Source organism: Pleurodeles waltl, chromosome 5 (assembly GCF_031143425.1).
Source record: "Pleurodeles waltl isolate 20211129_DDA chromosome 5, aPleWal1.hap1.20221129, whole genome shotgun sequence".
Taxonomy (NCBI): domain Eukaryota; kingdom Metazoa; phylum Chordata; class Amphibia; order Caudata; family Salamandridae; genus Pleurodeles; species Pleurodeles waltl.
The window spans coordinates 338,292,826-338,315,802 of NC_090444.1; the positions used below are offsets into that span (position 1 = coordinate 338,292,826).

Below are 22,977 nucleotides of genomic sequence, written 5' to 3' on the forward strand. Positions count from 1 at the left end.
ACACCTCTGTTTTCTTTCAAAAAATGCGATGTGTCCACGTTGTGTTTTGGGGCATTTCCTGTCACGGGCGCTAGGCCTACCCACACAAGTGAGGTATCAGTTCTATCTGGAGACTTGGGGGAACATAGAATAGCAAAACAAGTGTTACTGCCCCTTGTCTTTCCCTACATTTTGTTCCGTCCAAATATATGAGAGTGTTTAAAAAAGACGTCTATTTAAGTAATGCCCTGTAATTCACATTCTAGTATGGTCACCCCGGAATTCAGAGATGTGCAAATAACCACTGCTCCTCAACACCTTATCTTGTGCCCATTTTGGAAATACAAAGGTTTTCTTGATAGCTATTTTTCACTCTTTATATTTCAGTAAATTAATTACTGTATACCCAGTATAGAATGAAAACGCACTGCAGGGTGCAGGTCATTTATTGGCTCTGGGTACCTAGGGTTCTTGATGAACTTACAAGCCCTATATATCCCCGCAACCAGAGGAGTCCAGCAGACGTAACGGTATATTGCTTTTGAAAATCTGACATTGCAGGAAGAAGTTACAGAGTATAACGTAGAGAAAAATTGCTGTTTTTTTCACCCCAATTTCAATATTTTTATTTTTCAGTTGTTATTTTCTGTAGTAAACCCTTGTAGGATCTACACAAATGACCCCTTGCTGAATTCAGAATTGTGTCTACTTTTCAGAAATGTTTAGGTTTATGGGATCCAGCATTGGTTTCACACCCATTTCTGTCACTGACTGGAAGGAGGCTGAAAGCACAAAAAATTGTAAAAATGGGGTATGTCCCAGTAAAATGCCAAATTTGTGTTGAAAAATTGGGTTTTCTGATTCAGGTCTGCCTGTTCCTGAAAGCTGGGAAGCTGGTGATTTTTAGCAACGCAAACCCTTAGTTGATGCCATTTTCAGGGAAAAAAACAAAAGCCTTCTTCTGCAGCCACTTTTTCCAATTTTTTGGGAAAAAAACGAAATATTCACTGTATTTTGGCTAATTTCTTGTCCTCCTTCAGGGGAACCCACAAAGTCTGGGTACCTCTAGAATCCCTAGGAAGTTGGAAAAAAAGGATGCAAATTTGGCTTGGCTAGCTTATGTCGACAAAAAGTTATGAGGGCCTAAGCGCAAACTGCCCCAAATAGCCAAAAAAAGGCCTGGCACAGGAGGGGGAAAAGGCCTGGCAGCGAAGGGGTTAAACTACAAGGCTATGGCAGAGGGAGCCAGAGGTAAATACAAAGAGGAGGTGAAAAAGAGAAAAAAAACTGAAAGACCGGAGAGATGCCCCACAGTGCGGAAATTCTGAGTGACAGCGAAGCAAATTTCAGGTCCCACTGATCAGAAAAAAAACCAGTTAACTTTAAAGATGACAGCAGGGAGTATAAGCGTGTATACAACATATCACCTGCACAGCACAACACTTTTCAAGCTGATTTCTGTGCCTCCACTATTGAGCAAGGGCCCCAGTGCCAGGGTACAGGAAAAGCCAAGACTTATAAGTAGTACAAAATGTGTGTCTGGACAATTTGTATAAAAGGCATATTTAAACAGAAACAATAATTAAGTGTACAACTGAAGGAACAGTGAATCACTGGTGTTTGTTACACGCTGTTCTTTAACAGCAAGTAAGAGAGAATGTTCTTCGTTTTTAAAACACAAATGAAATGCGCTCACCAAAGAGATAAACAAGCATTTTAAATGCAATGGGTCTCGCATTTGTTCGAGTTAGAGCTATGAGCGTTGTAAAGCAAAAAAAAAGCAGCACAATCACGCTGCGTGGAAAATAAACAGCTAAAGTAGTCCGGACTTCAGGCTGAAAACATCAAGCCTCGTATGTTTTTGGTACTTTACCAGTGCTGTGTAGGTGGGCTAAACACCGGAAAAGGCATGACGTATGCATGCCTTTCACAAATGAAAGCAAGCGGATTTTAAAAGGCAAGCCCATGAACAAATGTTAGTGACTGACATGGCATGGGCGTGATTTCAAGCCCAAAGAGAGATTACAGAATAAACGTAGCACTTTGTGCTCGCCCATAAAAATGATTGCTGAAATTTTGCAAAAGTTATTTCACCAGCATTGAATAGGATACCTTACATCTTTCAGCATTTGATACTCTTAAAATGAAAGAAGGAAGTAACAATGGGCAACAGAAGAACACATAATACAAACAAGTTTACTTTTAAGTTTTGGGGGCAGCTATTTTTTGCAAATTTCAATAGGTTAATCTTTATACAGTTGAAGTTACTTTACAGTGTCAACTTTCAACTGTCCTGTATTAGCTGGTGCGCCATTCACATCATCAGTTTAAAGATATCCGTTGAGGAACTGGTTTGTTCTTACATCCCGGATAGCTCCAGCTCATGAAATGCCATATGTTCTCAGAGTTCCCATATAGAGCAAAAAGTCTTGCAAGCAAGTGGGCAAAGGTAACTGGCGGATATAGTGGTCCGTCCGCAGATGTTCACTTTTAAGAAGTTCCCGTATCTCAAGACGGCAAAGGTGAGACAATGGCGGCATTGATCCTAAATAAACAAACAAAACATATACTAAGTAAGTATTTCATTTGGTTAAACTATACACATTACGACTAACACTTCCAATGCTACTACTACTCAAGGTTAAGAGCTCCAGTGTATAATGTCCTTGGACCCTTCGTTTTCGTATGAAAGCAGCCACCTTTAATTGATGTTTTCACAATTCTTTCTTTCGTGACTGTTTCCAACAATATTTAACAAGCAATATTAATGCGCCAAATAATCAGATGCCATAAATAAACGTAAAATAATCAGCGACAACAGATAAGTATTTTCTTCTTATAAGATCATCAATTTACATTTTTATTTTTCATTTCATGCCTGAAAAAAAATATTTTATTTGTCAAATTTCACAACTGCCGCACTCTCAGTAATGTAAATATCTCATATTTTCAAAACAATCTCATTTTGGTAGCAATTAGTTTCATAAGTGCTTTTTTTTCTTTCCTTTTTTCAATTTCTAATGGCTCAGACAATGTACATGAGTGCATGTCTTATCATAAAACATGGCTTATGAAAAATCATTGCAAGAAGTTTTGCCATAAACAATGCAAAAACCGATATAAGCAATGGCTAAACCGATAAGCCTGTACCCCTATACACGAGGCTAGAACAATTAGTACCTCGTTACAAGATTATTTTGATGGTATGAAGAAATGCAAATCATAGGAAAGGATTTTTCTGCCAAGTTATTTAATAGTTATTAACTACTCTTGCTAAATTATTTCTTAGGGGGTAAATTGCAAAAAATATTACCTCACTTTCCCAGCGGTACACATTAGGTATATATTATTTTAAAGGTTGCCTTTTGAAGGCACTCTTTTGTAGACCTTTATGTTCGGGCTTAGTATTCTAAACTGAATCTCACGTCAACACCCATTTCAATACAAGCCTGTGCTCTGTGGAATCCTAGAGGAAAAATTGTTTCCATTGCTATTTTAGGCCCTGAAAATATAGTGGTGACTTCGTTTATGGTCTGTATTAGTCATACAGACTACATGTTTACATATACTTTAAAAAAATACCTAACCTATCTACGAATTAGCCCCTTATCACACTAAAAAATACAGAAGAGAAAAACTGACAGAGAACCTCAGAACGCTAGAAAAGAGACCCATGCCTACTCCTACAGTCTATGCACACATCTACAAGGAGCATGGGGTTAACACTGACTTGGACAATAAATATGCACATCAAAAACCCGTTCTTTCCTTCCCACACATTTTGAGTACACGTGATTTATGGCACAATATCTTTTGCTATTTATTTTATTTTTCTCACCCACTTTTGATGTATACGTCATTTAATATCATTTCTGTGTCTTGTGAAAATTGTTTCACTTTGTTGAAGTGTCCACATTACAGAGAGCTTCCTCGCTATGTCACAACTAACTGTCTAGAACCCTCAGGGCTGAATTTCAAGACTACCTTACTTAAATGTCAGCTCTGGCACAGAAGAAACACCCCTCCTGATCATCTACAAGCCAAATAACACCAACATGTCATTAATCAATGAAATTGACCCCAGAATCAAGGCATTATACATTAAGACTGTTTAACCAGCAACACAAATACACTTTGTTACGTTTAGTAGCACACCGACTTTGCATAAATGTGCTAATTAATTCTGCATCTCATTACATGAGGAGCAGTGAAAAATGTTGTGCAGAAAAACGGCCTCCTATTTGTTTGGGCACAAGTAAGTGCTAAACAAATATTAAAATATAAATATAAAACCTGCGCAAGTGGACCTACCAAAGTGCTGTAATCAAATAGCCTTTCATTGCACATCCTCACTTTAAAATGAGATAAAAAGGTGAGGTGTTTTAGTACTGTGAAAGACCAAGCATGAGGAGGTGGAGCCATGATCAGACCCAAGACCTTCACAGAAAATGCTTTGTTTTATACAAAACCTGCTCGACTATGTTAGGAGTTCAGGGCCTAGCAAGTTACAAGTGGCACTGTTCCACTTTACAAAGGTAGTCAATTTGAAAACCTTGGGAGGATTGAGGGTTGAAAGGCGCAGCTGGAATCCAACCAGTCAAGTGATATGTGCTGGGAGTAAGCAGTAGAGCTATCATGAAACCGAATTCCCTCTTTGCACTGAACTAACCAATCCAATGTCTGTAAAAGGCAAGGGAAAATACATAAAGGTGAAAGGACCTTGCCAATTGTTGGTGAAAAGCTACACATGCTGTCATAACAATCTGTAAATTATTGGAAGACAATACCAGAGAAACTTTTATGGAGTAACATGGTAATATTAGTGAGACGCTTCTCAAATGTAGAATAACACACTGACATGAACATCTTCAAACGGGAGAAAACATTCACCAAGAAACAAAAGGTCAGAATCAACTTGCAGAGTTGATGTATAAAATCATGAATAGAACGGAAACGATAAATCTACTTAAAATGATGAAGCAAGGGTTCCTCTAAATTTAATGAGACAATGCAAAGCAATCCACTCACTTAAGAGCTTCAAGAAAACTGGCTGAAACCCGCATATTTAGGCCCAAGATGAAGTTGGGAAATATTTTTGCAAACTACGACTCCTGATGCAGATGTAGTGTGGACAGATACAAATACTTCAACCCAGTCATACTGACAAAGAACAAGTTACACAACTCGGTAACGCTTTTTCTGGTCGATACAGTATCTACCTGTGGATTCCTCACCTTTTGAATACTCTCAATGCACCAGCATTCAACGGAAATCTTTTCTTTCTAGCTCTCGACGTCAACGAGGATGTCACAATAGCATGGCTCTGCACGCGACTCCGTCTGATGTCATCGGAGCCATAAGAAGTCCTCGCTGGCGTACTGATGTCAGTTTCACCCACTTTTTTCTACTGTGCTTTCGAGGCAACCGGGTGAACACCAACATCACAAGCACCAGATGTGCGAACACAATACAAATGTGTGTGTGTGTATATATATATATATATATATATATATATATATATATATATATATATTTAGAAATGGGGTCTTTGGTTGGTAGTCAGGTTACCCCCTGTCCAAGCAGAGACCCTCACTCTAGTCAGGGTGAGTTACACACAATCCAAATTATCCTGTGCCCACCCTCTGGTAGCTTGGCACTGAGCAGTCAGGCTTAACTTAGAAGGTAATGTGTAAAGTGTTTGTGCAATAAATCATACAATAACACAATATAGCACCACAAAAATACACCACACAGTGTTTACAAAAATATATATTTATCTGGATAAATACAGGTCAAAACGATTAAAATGCAATAAGTAGATGTTGAGAGATCACTGTAAAAGTGATAAGTACCTGGTTTGCGTTCAAAATCTCCGCAAGGGACCGCAGAGGAGGCGATGCATGGAAAACGGGGAGGTGTGCGTCGGTTTCGGCCCTTCGCACACTGACTTGCATTGTTATTTTCCACGCAGGGGAAGGCTTTGCGTAGATTTACGGCACACGGACTTGGTTCCTCTTCGGTTTGCGTAGTTTTCTGGCACCCCGGGGACTGTGCAGGGAATCCTGGGCTTGCGGCATGAAGTCACTAGCGCTGCGTCGATCCAGTGGGCATTGTGTGGAAATTTCTCCCTCATGGCAGGCGCTGCGTCGATTCCTCTCTGGAAGTCAGGCCCCGTTGTCCCGGGTTGGCTGTGTGTCGATCCGGTGGGCTGTGCGTCGAAGTTCTGGTTGCAACGCAGGCGCTGTGTCGATCTTCTCCTTGAAAAGTCGAGCTGCGTAGTTCCGGTTCAGCGTGCAGTGAATTTATCACCACAGGGCAGGCTGTGTGTCGTTTTTAGCAGGCTGTGCGTCAAACTTTCGCCACACAAGGAGTGCAGTTGCAGGAGTGAAGTCTTTTTGGTCCTGAGACTTCAGGGAACAGGAGGCAAGCTCTATCCAAGCCCTTGGAGAGCACTTCTCAGCACAGCCAGAGAGCAGCAAGGCAGCAGGGCAATAGCAAGGCAGCAGTACTTCTCAGAAAAGCAGTCCCATTGAGTCCTTTGGGCAGCCAGGCAGTTCCTCTTGGCAGGTCTGGTTCAGGGATTCTTCACCAGCAGGTTCCTTGTGCAGAAGTGTCTGTGAGGTAGTGTGTCTAACCCAAGAAGTGTCTTAAGTCTGTGGGTTTGGGTGCTCTTCTTATATCCATTTTGGCCTTTGACGTAGGCTTACCTAAAAGGAAAGTCTCACTTGTTTGTGAAATCCTGCCTTGCCCAGGCAAGGCCTCAGACACACACCAGGGGGTTGGAGACTGCATTGTGTGAGGGCAGGCACAGCCCTTTCAGGTGCAAGTGACCCTCCCTCCTAGCACAGATGGCTCATCAGAATATGCAGGCTACACTCCAGCCCCCTTTGTGTCACTGTCTGGAGAGAGGTACAAACAGCCCAACTGTCAAACTAACCAAGACAGGAAATCCACAAACAGGCAAAAATGGTTTAAGCAAGAAAATGCCCTCTTTCTAAAAGTGGCATTTTCAAACACACAATCTTAAAATCAACTTTACTAAAAGATGTATTCTTAAATTGTGAGTTCAGAGGTCCCAAACTCCACACGTCTATCTGCTCCGAAAGAGAATCTTCGATTACAATTAAGTCATATTATGTACTCAGACTCCATCCTTCTCAGTATTCGTTCCTTATCACCCCCTCTTGGTGTTATATATATATATATAGAAACACTTAACTTCGGCAATTCCCTTGCCGCTCCTAATCGCCAATGGTGCCTGGATAAGACGCGCGCCACCACGTCTGACATACTAACACAACCTTATTTTTTAATAAGGCAACCGGCACTCCGTGAATGTGCAGATCTAAGGTTTAATACAAACAAACAGGAACGCGTTTCGGCGTCTCCGCCTTTCTCAACCTGTGTGGGCAGCCATTTTTGCCCCATTTAAATACAAGTGCATTTCTTAAAGCAACAAAGTAACAAAAATACTGATAGTTAAACATATAATATTTACAACATCCATCATTTCGCCTAATTGCAAAAACATATATAAATGCATATATAAATAAATGCCTATAAATTTTACCTCCTATTTTACATGTTTTATCTATGAAAACCTTGTTCTTATACGAAAACAAATCTAATCTAAGTAATAGATAAAAACAAAAACAAATATGTGAGCAAAGATAACAAAAAGAAAATGAATTGAAACTCTCATACTTGTTATTAACTGAGCATATTTCAAAGATTAATTGCATACCTGAATCCACGATTTACCCACAACAAAAACAAAACTATACTATACTATGTAACCATGGAAAAATCTTAGAAAAATCTTTAAACATGTTGGAAACTCATATAAATACTGCAACGACCATGATATAACACAATAGCAATGACTATATACTTAAACCTGTGGAATGTTATGGTACCATTGTTTTCACAACAGTAAAGAAAATATTTATTTTTATGAAAAGGTACAATATGTCTCATGAAGAAAAAATGTATCAACAGACCCACTTAGTTCAAATGAATATATAATTCTTCACTGGAGTTTAATCCTACTGGTTCTCTAGAATCAAGTGTCAAAATATATCTGGATTCCAACTTTCTCAGGTTTTTCTCCCTGTCCCCTCCACGTACATCTTTTTTTATTCCGTCAATTACACTATATTTGATACTTTCCATTCGTCCTGCATGAAACTCATGTACATGTCTAGCAACAGGGTAATTGAGTTGGAATCCAGATATATTTTGACACTTGATTCTAGAGAACCAGTAGGATTAAACTCCAGTGAAGAATTATATATTCATTTGAACTAAGTGGGTTCCTTATTCGGTATATTCTTTCATTCAGGCTTATTCAGTCATATGTTCTGTCTGTTGATACATTTTTTCTTCATGAGACATATTGTACCTTTTCATAAAAATAAATATTTTCTTTACTATTGTGAAAACAATGGTACCATAACATTCCACAGGTTTAAGTATATAGTCATTGCGATTGTGTTATATCATGGTCGTTGCAGTATTTATATGAGTTTCCAACATGTTTAAAGATTTTTCTAAGATTTTTCCATGGTTACATAGTATAGTATAGTTTTGTTTTTGTTGTGGGTAAATCGTGGATTCAGGTATGCAATTAATCTTTGAAATATGCTCAGTTAATAACAAGTATGAGAGTTTCAATTAATTTTCTTTTTGTTATCTTTGCTCACATATTTGTTTTTGTTTTTATCTATTACTTAGATTAGATTTGTTTTCGTATAAGAACAAGGTTTTCATAGATAAAACATGTAAAATAGGAGGTAAAATTTATAGGCATTTATTTATATATGCATTTATATATGTTTTTGCAATTAGGCGAAATGATGGATGTTGTAAATATTATATGTTTAACTATCAGTATTTTTGTTACTTTGTTGCTTTAAGAAATGCACTTGTATTTAAATGGGGCAAAAATGGCTGCCCACACAGGTTGAGAAAGGCGGAGACGCCGAAACGCGTTCCTGTTTGTTTGTATTAAACCTTAGATCTGCACATTCACGGAGTGCCGGTTGCCTTATTAAAAAATAAGGTTGTGTTTATATATATATATATATATATATATATATATATATATATATATATATATATATATATATATATATATATATTTTTTTTTTTCATTTTTCCATAGATTCACTTCTTCGGCTGTGACATTGTAACACCACAAAAACTTCAATAAAGAAGCTACATCGAAACAATGTAACAAACAGGAGAGGTAGAAAAAAACACTAGCGTCTAAGGTGTGGAAAAAAGAGAACCGATGTCAGCACACCGGCGAGGACTTCTTATGGCTCTGATAACATCAAACAGAGTTGAGTGCAGAGCTGTGCTACTGTGATGTCCTCGTCGACATTGAGAACTAGAAAGAAAAGATTTCTGTTGAATGCTGGTACATTGGGTGTATTCAAAAGGTGAAGAATCCACAGGTAGATGTATCCATTAGAATTATATATTCTTAAAAACAGAGCCTCTTGTATGAACTAAAGTGCAATTCTTTCTTGTTACAGTGACCCCGTTTGTCTGGAGGTAGGTTCTCTCATGTCCCAGAACTTCTCTGAATGGCTAAATATTTTTAATAACTGAGTAGATTACCGGGTGGACCAGAGTCAAGACGTCTGACCACAATTATGTGTTCTGACCTTACTACAGAGTCAGCACAGAAGTCGCTATGGAAAATAAATTACTTCCCATGTTGCGGAGACAGGATCTGATGAAGACTAGCTCCATGCTCAAAACAGGCACTGGCAAAGCCAATAGGCTGCACCTTTGTTTTTTATTTCTATGTAAGTGGATTGTAAAAATTGTATAACATGGGCCGAGAGAGAGAGAAAGAGAAAGAGAAGCTAGAGGTAGAGGTAGGTACAGGTAGAGGTAGGTAGGTAAGTTGAAGTAGAGGTAGGTAGGGGTAGAAGTAGACAGAAGTTGGTGTAGGTAGACAAAGGAGGCAGATCCCGTAGACTTGGGTCACACAGAAAGCAGGCAGAAATTGCAGACTGGGGGTCACAAATAGTTGCACACTGGACAAGGCAGCAAACACAGCCTCGGAGGGCACAGAGAAGAGGCAGGGACTCTACCCCATAGAGAGCAAGCAGCGACTGATGCCTTGGACCACAAGCGCTGAGCAGGCAGGGGCTGTATTATGGGTGAGTCGTCAGCACCCTTATCCTGCATGAACAAGCACATGGCAGACAACATCTTAATATAAGCAGCAGGGACTGGGTTCAGGTGGCACATCCAGATGGGACATGTTTCCTGATTGCACCCTGAACTGCACTCTAAGTCGTAAATACCCCGAGCAGGCAGCATCTCTGAGAACAGACACCTGCCTGTAACCAGACCCTGTTTGCAACCTGGACTGTCACTGCGAGCAGGCAGTACTTCCAAACTCGATTTACACACAGCAGGCAGCATCTGGAGAAGAGACAGCAAACCAAGCCTGAGATATGAGTGCAAACAGCTCCTGCAACACAGTACATACTTGGAGCAGGCAGCGCCTCAAGCCTGCGACCTTCCAGGACAATATACCTGGGTGCAGACAACACTCCAGAAAGCAGGCAGCACCCAACTCTCTTGGGACCAGAGAGGGGATTAAGGCCCTACGTCTAGTGGATGTGGACATATCTGGAAGACCTCAATCTGGTCAGTCTCTCAACTGCGAACCGCCAAATTGAAAGATCACGCACTGACATGGTGTAACATTTTACTGCTGTACAAGATCACACTGAGTCATGTGAAAGTAGGGACCTGAATCAAGAAGGACTGGAGTGAAGAAATGAATACCAACCATATCCTTTCTCTGGAGGTCACTTGATCCGATGAAGGTACGTTATACTTCTCCATTTAGAAAGAAAATTGTGCTGTAATGCTGTATTCCAAAGAGTCATACAATATGGCAGTCACATGATTGATCGACTTGTAGTAAGCAACACCGCACTAATACATCAGTTATCAATAACGGGAAACGTCCTCAACGACCACTCTGGAAGAGCAATGCCGTGAACAAAACAAGCGTAACCACGCTTGCCGGAACAACAACTGCCTTTTTCTCTGCCTTAACCACGCATGTGCTGAACAATGCATATGCATGGTTAAGGGAGAGAGAAAGGCAGAGTGGATCGGGAGAGGACGCGGTCAGATAAGTGCAGCTGGGGCAGGGTTGGAGGATAGTTTTTAGGGGTAGGGGCGGATTAAGGGCTTTGGCGAGGGTGGGGTCGTGGGGGTAGTTTTGTTTTTGGAGGTGTGGGGTCAGGGTACTTTTGGTTTTAGGGGCGGGTAGTTTTGTTTTTAGGGTCGGGGTGGGGGTTTGGGGTAGATTTGTTTTTAGGGGCAGGGTACTTTTGTTTTTGGGGGTGGAGGGGTCGGGGTACTTTTGTTTTTAGGGGTGATGCAGGGGATAGGGATAGTCTGCTTTTTAGGTGCGGGGGTGGGAGGGTCGGGGTAGTTATGTTTTTAGGGGTGTGGGGACGGGGTAGTTTGATTTTTAAGGGTGGTGGTGGTGGAATCAGGGTAGTTTGGTTTTTGGGGGGCCAGGGTGGTTTGGTTTTTAGGGGTGGGGGATCGGGGTAGTTCTGTTTTTAGGGGCAGGGTGGAGGGGTGGGTAGTTTTGTTTTTGGGGGGTGGGGGAATCGGGGTCGTTTGGTGCTTAGGAGTGGAGGGGTCGGGGTAGTTTTGTTTTTGGGGTGGGGCTAGTTTTGTTTTTAGGGGCAGGTGATTAGGGTAGTTTGGTTTTTAGGGACAGGGTAATTTGGTTTTTAGGAGCGTGGTGGGTGGATGGAGGTAGTTTTGTTTTGGGGTGGGGCGGGGTAGTTTTGTTTTTGAGGGTGGGGGTGGGCTAGTTTTGTTTTTAGGGGCGGGCGTCGGGGTAGTATGCTTTTTAGGGGCAGGGGCGGGGGGTCAGGGTTGTTCAGTTTTTAGGGGCGGTGGTGGGAGGGTGGGGTACTTTTGTTAAAGGGGTGGGGGATGGGGTAGTTTTGATTTTGGGGGTGGGGGTGCAGGGTAGTTTTGTTTTCAAGGGTGAGGGTGGGGGGGTTGGGTAATTTTGTTTTTAGGGGCAGGGTGAGGGTGGGGTAGTTTTGTTTTTGGGGGTGGGGGCAGGGTAGTTTTGTTTTTAGGGTCGGGTAGTTTAGTCTTAGGAGTGGGGTGGGGGGTCAGGTTAGTTTTGTTTTGAGGGGTGAGGTAGTTTTGTTTTGAGGGGTGAGGAGTAGGGGAATGGCGTAGTTTTGTTTTTAGGGGTGGGGGTTGGGTAGTTTTGTTTTTGGGGGTGGGGGTTCAGGGTAGTTCTGCTTTTAGGGGCTGGGTTTGGGCGGGAGGCAGTTTGTTTTAGGGTGGGGGGGTCGGGATGGTTTTAGGTCTCAGGGTGGGTGGAGGTGCTGGGGTACTTTTGTTTTTAGGGGCAGGGCTTGGGGTAGTTTTAGTATTAGGCATGGGGTACTTCTGGGCATTAGGGTAGGTGGGGATGGCATGATAGAACCATGCATGCCGTCCCCCACACATGCCTTTACAAGGTATGCTTTTACATCGAAAAAATCTTTGTAAAGGAATGCGTGGTAAAGGCATTCGTGGTAACAACGCAGTTGTTGTTCCGACTGCATTGTTCAGGCAAGTATGGTTACCGCATTCGTTGTTCCATCATACATTCATCAATAACACCCCACGAACATTACAAAAAAGTGTAAATACAATTTCCTGAAATATATGTCCTGCTTTTTGATCCTGAGCGCATGGCTTGGTCTCCTAGTCATAATAAAAGTAATGAGTTTTAAATCCAGAGTATCTGTCATTATTACCTAATCCACGAACCTTGATTCAAAGGTCAGTGAGCCAGTAGAAATATGTACCTCAAGGTTAGGCACTGCTACTTATCGAAGGTGCATTAACATGCAGAACTACCCTATAAATTACCCATTTATCTCTGTAGTGGGTCGTCTCCACCCGAACCACATTGGTCTGTGATTGGAATCCGTGACCTGCATGTTACACACACATCTCAGTGCAGTGTACATTGTCCTGCTATACTATAGTAACAGGATTAGATCCAGGTCACTGTAGATGAATTAAACGTGCTGCAAATACGATGGCAGAACACACTCAGGTATAAACTAGTTTATTTAGTTAATAATTAGGGGCAAACAGGTGGTTACCCGGGCCCCACCTGGAGCTCACATATAACCTCTTCCGTATCTCTTATGTGCTCCGCAAAGTTTTTGCTGCAAACACCGACCAGCCTCAGCACTCTTTCAGTAGGTTCTGCACCTGAGTTGGTAAATCACAAATTGCACTGCCAAGATGTACAGTGACATAAACATCCGGACTTCTTCCTGTGAGTCAAACGTGTAACCAGGAGGACTGTCCTCTGCAACGCACACGCTTGAAGACCATTATAGCACACATTTAAAGCCAGAAGGCCAAACCAACCAACTAAAACCTATGATCTGCAGATTAGACATGGTCGTCTGCAGCGGGTGCATCGATGTATTGAGTTGTTTTATCAGCCTTGAAACTTTTTATATGCAGGTTAGACACAGAACCCATGAATCAGCGATTAGTCACACATTTCTGCAGCAGGTGCATTAATCCCATGAGGTATTGGAAAGGGATTACAACATTTGCAGATTAGGCTAAAATCTCTGCAGGGTTGCGCCAAGCTATTGTACTGGGATTTCAGATCAGGGGTTATTCTGCAAATTACACACTAAACAACAGTCAAATGAATCCCATGAGCAATTGTACTAAAATCAGAACCCGTGATAAACTGGTTAGGCCTCTATCTCTGCAGCATGTGTATTAATCCTATGAGTTAATGTAAAGGGATTAGAAGCTTCGATTTGAAAATCTGCAGTTGCTTTTACGCATTCGGATATTCTACAAGATTCATGTCTGTAACCGCAGGGCATATACTGCTCTGTGATGCTGGAACATAAAACCACTGCAGTTCTCCTAAGGTTAGGACCCATGACCCGCAGGTGACGCAGACATTCTTTCATTGGTGCATTAACTACTGAACTATCCGTCGGCAATTGGGACACATCAAAACCTGCACAGATTTCACACATTTCCGCAACCCATACATTAACACACTGATGTATTTCTCTGGATCGGATATGTTCTTTGGCAGAAGCACATGGACCGCCCTCAAAGTAGCAGGCGCGTTATCCCCCTAACAATCTTCCTGCGTGAGTAAATGTGGCCACTAGCCAGCAGGATACACACACCGGTTGGGGGATGAGGTGGGTGTAGTTATTGCTCCTAGAAAGCTGAGTAGCACCATGAGTCTATCAAATGGAAGTGATAGCGCCAAGATGCATGAAGTAAAAGGAGTACATGTCTAGGCTCTGAACAGAGTTAACCCCATTCTGATAACGCCTATAAGGGGTTAAATCCCTCACGGATCCTTCAGAAGCCAGAAGTGCTTGAAAATTTGCATTTTTCATGTCTGCCAATCTTCTAAATGCCATCAGCGTCAAAATGGAAATGTAAAGAGAAGGAAGGTGTCAGCGGGTAGGAGCAGGCTGGTAGGTAGAAAGACAGCAAAGAAACGGCATGCCCAATCAACATACCGCCATGGAGCGCAAAGCAAAAGAAAAAAATAAGTACTTTATGCGTGGTAGTCAAAAAGGAAGGACACAAGCCAGTGTCCAATGGGAAGTGACCGGAAGGAGTACTTGGCCCACAGGCAACTCGACGACAAGAACGACAAAGTAGACAACAGGAAGTGAAGCAGGATGACGTGCTGGCCAATCAGAAGCACGTAAAAAAGAGCAACGTTGCACTAAGCCAATAGTAAGTTCAGGTAAATAAGGAGAAAGGTGTAATCCACTTTAAGGGTTTTTTTTTTTTTAGGTTTTGTTAACAATAGATTTCGCAAGCAGTTCACAAGCGCGCGTGCAGTAAAAACCTCAAAACTGGAGTCCTCAGTACTGACCAACCAAATGGCAGGGCACGATTGGTGTGGTTAATGATTTTGACAATTCTTATGACCATTTCTTGTCCCTATTGAGGCATAGTTTACATTTTTTAATTTGTTCATTTAGAATGTCACTAAACATGCAATAGGTTTAGATTCTGAAGCATGACGTTCCCCAATGGATGCAGCATTCTGTGTCATGCAATTGTACCATCTATGAATTAACAGGTATAAAATCTGTCTTGTTGCTGATAAAATACACGAACCATAGCGTCTCACTGGTGTATTGTGGGAGGTTGGTGTTATGTGGGAGGTAGAACATTGGATAATAAAAATGCCAGTCGGGATCCAGTTGTTGTATGGAAAGGTGAAACACGCCTAGTATGTAACCTCCATCCATTAAATTAAGCGTTACAGTGTATTTCCTCTAATTTGTTGCAATCTTTGTACAATGCAAATGGTACAAAATAGGTTACACCAAATTGACTAAACTGTAGTTGTGAATCCAATGATAACTTTCACAGGATGGGATGGACATCATTAAAAGCTGAGACAGTATTAATATTTTTGGATGTAGAAGCTGGTCATAATCACAAAATCCTTAGAGATGCATGATAATTTCTGGATCACCCCATGAGGATGCCTGTAAACCAGCAAATACTAACAAAGGTGGTCCACCTTTAAGTAAATATCTCCACAGAGGTGTATTACCAAAGCACACAGATGAATAAACATAGGTTGCATCTATTTTCAATTTCACTTCACCTTGTGTTGCCTGATTATATATGAGCAATCAGGGTGTTACCTTTAATCATTTGTAATACACTGTTGGCCTGATTTAGATATTGGTGAAGTGGTTACTCCATCACAACGGTGACGGATATCCCGTCTGCAAAAATCTAAATCCCATGATGTCCTATGGGGTTTAGATTTCGGCAGATGGGATATCCATCACCGTTGTGACAGAGTAACCCCTCATATCTAAATCAGGCTATGTGTTGCTAAACATTTAGTTTCGCTGTTCAGAAACCTAAGATAACCTATAGTCCAGGTGATCCACTAAGCCCCTTCAGGGGTCCAAAACTGCTTGGAAAATGAAATAGTATCAACAGATTAATAATGTTTATATAAATAAAGTGGCTAAATGTACAATTGAACAATTTTAAACATATTGAAACTGTCAATGCATTTGAAATCGGAGGCTAAAAATTAAATTAGCATCCTTAGATTGATTCGTGGGAGCAGTGCAGGTGCATCAAACAGAATATGGTATGGATGATGTGTAGCTTCAATTGAATTTAGAAAACCTCCAACCTTCCTATGAATTTTTTTTTTCAATTATATTTGTTTGCAAATTAAATCCAATCTGTTATCATTTGTGTATGTGTTTGATGAATGCTTGTTTCTGTATTTTTAGTTTGAGAGTGTCAGCGAGCAAGCGCTGCTTTTTTGACGTGTTCGTATGTATCTGGGCTTTTAACCACGACCATCACTATCACTCATTCGTGGGCATGTCTTTCAAAAATCCTTTATTTTTCTTGCATTTGTCCCTCCTTAGGGCGGTTTTGTTGCCTCCTTGGCCATTGACCCTGTTACATGGCTAATTGCACTTTTGCCAATAACTTTGACTGCAAGCAAACTTCTTTTTCCTTTTGTCTCTTTTCTTCAGGCTCGCAGTGGCGCTTTGAATCGGCTTGCTTATGTCAACTTTTTTACTTTTTACTTTCAGTTTGTGTGGCAAGAAAAGTCCAGTTAGTAATTTACAATGCTAATAGCTCCAACTCGAGCAAACGTGACACCCATTGCATTGCAAATGCTTGTTTTCATTATGGAGAAAAGGATGGGGACGGACCGTTGTACTTTTTTTTCTGTGAAACTATTGCAATAACAATCATGCCTGAAGCTGTTACATGTTTCTTTTCCTTCCGCCACGTTTGGAAATTATATCCCTAGGGCTCCATATTCTACCATGCAACATATGAACAAATGACTACATAATTCAATAACATTAATAACAGCACATTCTACGGGTCGTTTGCCAACTTATAGCTTTGTGAACAAGGCCAACTAACTACTCGTGCATCTCGGTGCAAGACCTTCTCTTGTGAACCTCAGCCTAGGTACAGATTCACACAGTGAAGCAACACTCTAAAAAGAGGTAACGCGGCCACCTAGGGGCATCAGATTACCCTTCATTTTATGCAGTTCCCATGTCCAATGGGAGTTGGAGAGAGGTCTGAAAGCGGAAAGATAATTGTTCCAGAAGTTGTAAGGGTTCGGTAACAGGACTGCCTTGTTTGCAGCACCTAAAGGCTGCTTGGTTTGCAGTGGGCGCTATAAAATGACTTTTCTTGACTGTCACTCTAGTCATCTTAACGGGGTTGTTTCTTTCTAGAGTACACCCCTTCTGTATGCACATACAAAGGGATAAGCACAAACATATTTTTTTATTTCACTCAGCCTTCTTCAAAGGCAGGGGAAGGAATGGGCCATTCTAAAAAAGATGCTCCTTATTTAAGCCCTGCCTCTTTCAGAAAATCTCCAAAGTCACTATAGGGTGGTAATTCCAGGCCTTTCCTTTAAGGAGTTCATGTTCTTTTAATTTTGCTTTTGTCATTATGAATCCAGGACAAAAAGTGCAAGAATGCAATGTACAAATCTGGCTAGCATAAGGCACTTTGGTAGGCGATGTGGCCAATTTGAGAAATTTTACCATTGAAACTGACCAAAAATCCCGATTTCCCATTGCTCCTATTTTTAGGTCGAGCATAGCAGTGTGCAAGCACTGCTTTTCCAACATGTTGGTATCTATGTGGGCTTTTAACCACACCCACCTCACGCCCATTACTTTCACGTTTGTAGGCTTGCCATTCAAAAATCCCTTGTTAACATTGGTAAATACTTTACGTTTGTTCCTCCTTGGAGCACTTTTATTACTGCTTTGGCCATCGACCCTATTACATGGATAATTGCACGTTTGCCAATAGTCTGACTGCGAGCGAACCTTTTTTTCCTTTTGTGTCTCTCCTTCGCGCTCATGGCGGCCCTGGCACTTTGAATTGGCTAGCTTATGTCAATTGTTTTACTTTTTGTTTTCAATTTATGAGGCAAGAAAAGTCCTGATTGGAATTTACAATGCTAATAGCTCTAACTCGAGCAAACACCAGACCCATTGCATTGCAAATGCGTGTTTGTGTATTGCATTGCGTTTTAAATCATAAACAATCTCCAGTAAATACTCAGTGAGGGGTCTCCGAATTGCAATAATGGTTCAGTGGGGGACCCCGGGTTCTAGTAATGATAAAGTCAAATGGTTGGGAACCACTGGCCTAAGATGTTAATATTTGATGGTGACAAAGCAAAAACAACAAGTGATGGACGGAATGCTGAACATTGTCAAGCATTCACCCCCAGTACAGTGATCTGGGCCTAAATCCATCAGCCAGGCTAGCTTGAATCCAGTGGCATGGGAAGCACGGGACCCACGTCTGGGCATACCCTTCCCACTTAGGGCGGCAAAGCAAAAACAACAAGTGATGGACGGAATGCTGAACATTGTCAAGCATTCACCCCCAGTACAGTGATCTGGGCCTAAATCCATCGTTTTTTTTGCTGCCCATGCCTTTCCAGTTTGGACCCAGTCATATGCAAATCAGTCTTGACCCTGTTCCCCATGGGAACAGTCCAGCCCGAACTGCTAGGCCAGGTCTTCCCTGGACTGGAAACAAGCATCCTGGGACCGGTTTCAGGGTTTCACCCCTCATCAGCCAGGCTAGCTTGAATCCAGTGGCATGGGAAGCACGGGACCCACGTCTGGGCATACCCTTCCCACTTAGGGCGACAAAGCAAAAACAACAAGTGATGGACGGAATGCTGAACATTGTCAAGCATTCACCCCCAGTACAGTGATCTGGGCCTAAATCCATCGTTTTTTTGCTGCCCATGCCATTCCAGTTTGGACCCAGCCATATGCAAATCAGTCTTGACCCTGTTCCCCATGGGAACAGTCCAGCCCGAACTGCTAGGCCAGGTCTTCCCTGGACTGGAAACAAGCATCCTGGGACCGGTTTCGGGGTTTCACCCCTCATCAGCCAGGCTAGCTTGAATCCAGTGGCATGGGAAGCACGGGACCCACGTCTGGGCATACCCTTCCCACTTAGGGCGACAAAGCAAAAACAACAAGTGATGGACGGAATGCTGAACATTGTCAAGCATTCACCCCCAGTACAGTGATCTGGGCCTAAATCCATCGTTTTTTTGCTGCCCATGCCATTCCAGTTTGGACCCAGCCATATGCAAATCAGTCTTGACCCTGTTCCCCATGGGAACAGTCCAGCCCGAACTGCTAGGCCAGGTCTTCCCTGGACTGGAAACAAGCATCCTGGGACCGGTTTCGGGGTTTCACCCCTCATCAGCCAGGCTAGCTTGAATCCAGTGGCATGGGAAGCACGGGACCCACGTCTGGACATACCCTTCCCACTTAGGTCGACAAAGCAAAAACAACAAGTGATGGACGGAATGCTGAACATTGTCAAGCATTCACCCCCAGTACAGTGATCTGGGCATAAATCCATCCTTTTTTTGCTGCCCATGCCATTCCAGTTTGGACCCAGCCATATGCAAATCAGTCTTGACCCTGTTCCCCATGGGAACAGTCCAGCCCGAACTGCTAGGCCAGGTCTTCCCTGGACTGGAAACAAGCATCCTGGGACCGGTTTCGGGGTTTCACCCCTCATCAGCCAGGCTAGCTTGAATCCAGTGGCATGGGAAGCACGGGACCCACGTCTGGGCATACCCTTCCCACTTAGGGCGACAAAGCAAAAACAACAAGTGATGGACGGAATGCTGAACATTGTCAAGCATTCACCCCCAGTACAGTGATCTGGGCCTAAATCCATCCTTTTTTTGCTGCCCATGCCATTCCAGTTTGGACCCAGCCATATGCAAATCAGTCTTGACCCTGTTCCTCATGGGAACAGTCCAGCCCGAACTGCTAGGCCAGGTCTTCCCTGGACTGGAAACAAGCATCCTGGGACCGGTTTCGGGGTTTTTGATGGTGAAGCACAATATGCTTGTGAAACAGCCCATGGAGCTATCCTATTGCTTCTAAAAATAAAATTCGAAAGTTAAGATGCCTCCTGTAAGATAAGTCTATTATTTTAAAAATGTTCTGTATATAATATGTGATAATAATACAAAGGAAAACTTTAAAAGGCTAGAAATAAAAACTGCTTTCAGGCTGTTGCCTATGGGTGTGCCTAGGCGACTTGACTCTGGTTTAAGCATGCAATTTCAGCAAGCCACCCTCTCTGGGAGCGACCGGAGAGAAATAGGTGCCTAGAGGATGGCTGCACTAAAGCCATATGAAGGGGGTTGCCACCCATACAGTTCTCAGACCAGGCCCTAAATTTGTGAAGCAATGCACCTTTTCGACCGCCCTGGCTATTCAATAGGCCCATCCATTCAGCGATCACGACATGCTTATCACCATAGCCAGGCTGAATGTGCAGGGAAAAGACAATAAATAAAAAAGATGAGACGGGACAACATGCCCCCTTAAAGTAACTGCCCCTCCATAACGAACCAGAAGGCTTTTCATTAAGAGGGGCCCCATTACACAGCAAAATAAATCAGCAGCTGTGAAGGAGAATCGCTTTTGCACAAGAACATGATTAGAATACTGGGGAATACTCTGCAGTGCACTCCATGTGGACAAACAGATGTTGATTATATCCATCCTGTAGGGGATGAAAGCAGCTCTTTTCAAATCATGTTTGGACTTGATTTAATCGAATGGTTGCCCTCTACCTCTCCCGTCCTCCTCCTCCAGCGTGAAGCTATATTTATGCGCGCATCTAATATTCTGTATGTCTTATCTTGTTGAGGCAATAGGCAACCGTATTTAAGAACTTGCATCACAAATGTGAACTGCAATTAGAACCAATGATAATGCTCTAGTTTTGCTGAAATGCTAGCTAAATATAAACAAAACAAACACGCACACGCACACACCTTGCAAAGGCGTGATGAAATCATGTTTCAAAATTTCAATTATCGTTTTATAGATTGCAAAAGAAAAACATAAATTTGCGTTTGTTCTACATTCCAAAAAACAAACAAAAAAAACGCAATTAAAATGGAAGAAAGGGCTTCGGTAGCCTGAAGCTTGGTAGGTACTGACATCTTTCTGGTTGCTGTTCTCTAAAACCAGCAACATATTGGCCTCAATCACTACTGGCGAGCTGCGAACTCTGTTAGAACAAAAGATCGGACATTTAGAAACAGAGGAATGTGCTGGGGGATGAGGTGGCGATGGGAAAGCCATGCTCATTAAAAATTAGTAGCTTATGTATTTATTTTCAAGACACCTACTGCTATGATTGCAGCATTGATTCACTTTGAGAAATGTATTATTCATCTGCAGGCGCAAAACTGAATTTCTCACAGAAAAATGTCTTACAATTAAAACGATGGCAGTATATAGCAAAATGAGCAGATACGAAGCAGAACACAAACCTCTGTAGTGACTGATGAAAATAACAAAAACATGATGTTTTGTAATAATTAGACACCGAAATACTAAAAGAAAAAAAACATTTAGCCAATTAAGATGGCACAGTTGGGCACACTGTGCAACATTAATTAGCCTTTCTTTCCCATTGCACTAGATAACGTTTCAGGGTATCTTCACACTCCTCAGAGCCAGATCTCTTACAGCACGTTTCGGTATGAATAAGCCAAGACCTTTTGGATTTACTTAACTTATATGTATAGTAACTTACTTAAAGAGGTTTTCGGCCAGCTCTCTTCATTCACTGGACTGTTGTGTCATTCACATTTTGCTTCCGTCCACTAGAGCATACAGCATAAGCCAATGGGTTAGCCTACTTTAGCCTCTGGCTAACTTCAAGTGATTACATTTTTGCTTTTTTCACAAATACGCACCCCCAGGTAAGTCAGTTCTCTTCAGTGCCAGCGTTTTTGTTTTTACATTATTATTACTTAAGTGCTGCCTTTGTGTTTAGGGTCTGATGTAATAGCAGAACGTTTTCTTAGCTGATCATATTGCTTTTGATTTAAGCATAGTGAGCATTGCAGGTTTATCAGTTCCTGTCTCCTGCTCATGCTGTTGTAAAATCCTTTCGGAGTGGCATTTGTTTATCTGACTGCTGCTATTTCACAACACAACAGATTGTGATCATTTCAAACTATTCTTTCCAAAGGAATTCTCTTTTTATTATGCATGCAATGAAGTGCTTTATAACTCCACTCTTGTATACCATACTGGTATGTATTTTAATTGAGGTCTACTGTTTTGCCTGTATGTCCAGCTTGTATGGCTTTCTAGTTTGCTTTCAGTGCTCTTGTACGTCATGCTTAGACAGACATTCAACTATTACATTACTAATGGACTCTATGCCATTTATGCCAATTTTCTAATCTATCTTTCCGCCTATCAATCTATACAACCCTCTCTATCTTTGCAAGTCTCTCTCTATCTATGCAAGCTTTCCTGTCTGTCATGCAAAACTGTATCTGTCTTTGCAAGCTTCTCTATCTTTGCAAGCATCTCTTTTTATCAATTTTCACAAACCTCTTTACCAATCTATCTTTAAATAAAGATGTACAAAAACATTACAAATAACAGCATTTGCTAAGGTAGGAGCTAGCAGCCAATCAAAGGCTGATTGTTTTTTTTTTTTTAATCTGGTTGTTAGCAAAGACCTTTCGATGTCACTAAAATTATGCATTCAACATAACTATAGAGTGTTTTCGCACAGCTTTCTCCATCAGTCTGTTGTATCATACCCTTTTTTCTTCCACCCACTCCAGGACACTTGATGGGTCAATGGCTCCACCCCACTTTAGAAACTGGCTGACTTCACTGTGTGCTCCAGGACGCTGCACTATCACAAGGTGCACATTACGCACAAAGTAGTTCCCTTTAGTGCCAGCGACCTCTACAACAGTGGTTCCCAACCTGTGGTCGTGGACCGCTGATGGTCCGCAAAGCCTCCTCAAAGGGTCCACGACAGCTTAGAAAATTAAGTAATATTAATATA

At 41.8% G+C, this 22,977-nt stretch overlaps 1 protein-coding gene across 2 annotated transcripts in view; it reads right to left on the reverse strand.

The window, feature by feature from the left end:
- Positions 1–408: 408 nt before the first annotated feature.
- The window catches only part of ASB3 (ankyrin repeat and SOCS box containing 3), a 381,448-nt gene continuing 358,879 nt past the window's right edge, over positions 409–22,977 (reverse strand). The window contains exon 10 of one of the 2 annotated variants that reach the window (XM_069234074.1): positions 409–2,524. In XM_069234074.1, coding sequence (XP_069090175.1) covers positions 2,361–2,524 — 164 coding nt within the window. In that variant the 3' untranslated portion in view covers positions 409–2,360. The remainder of the gene's footprint in view (positions 2,525–22,977) is intronic. The other variant, XM_069234073.1, reaches the window with a different exon arrangement.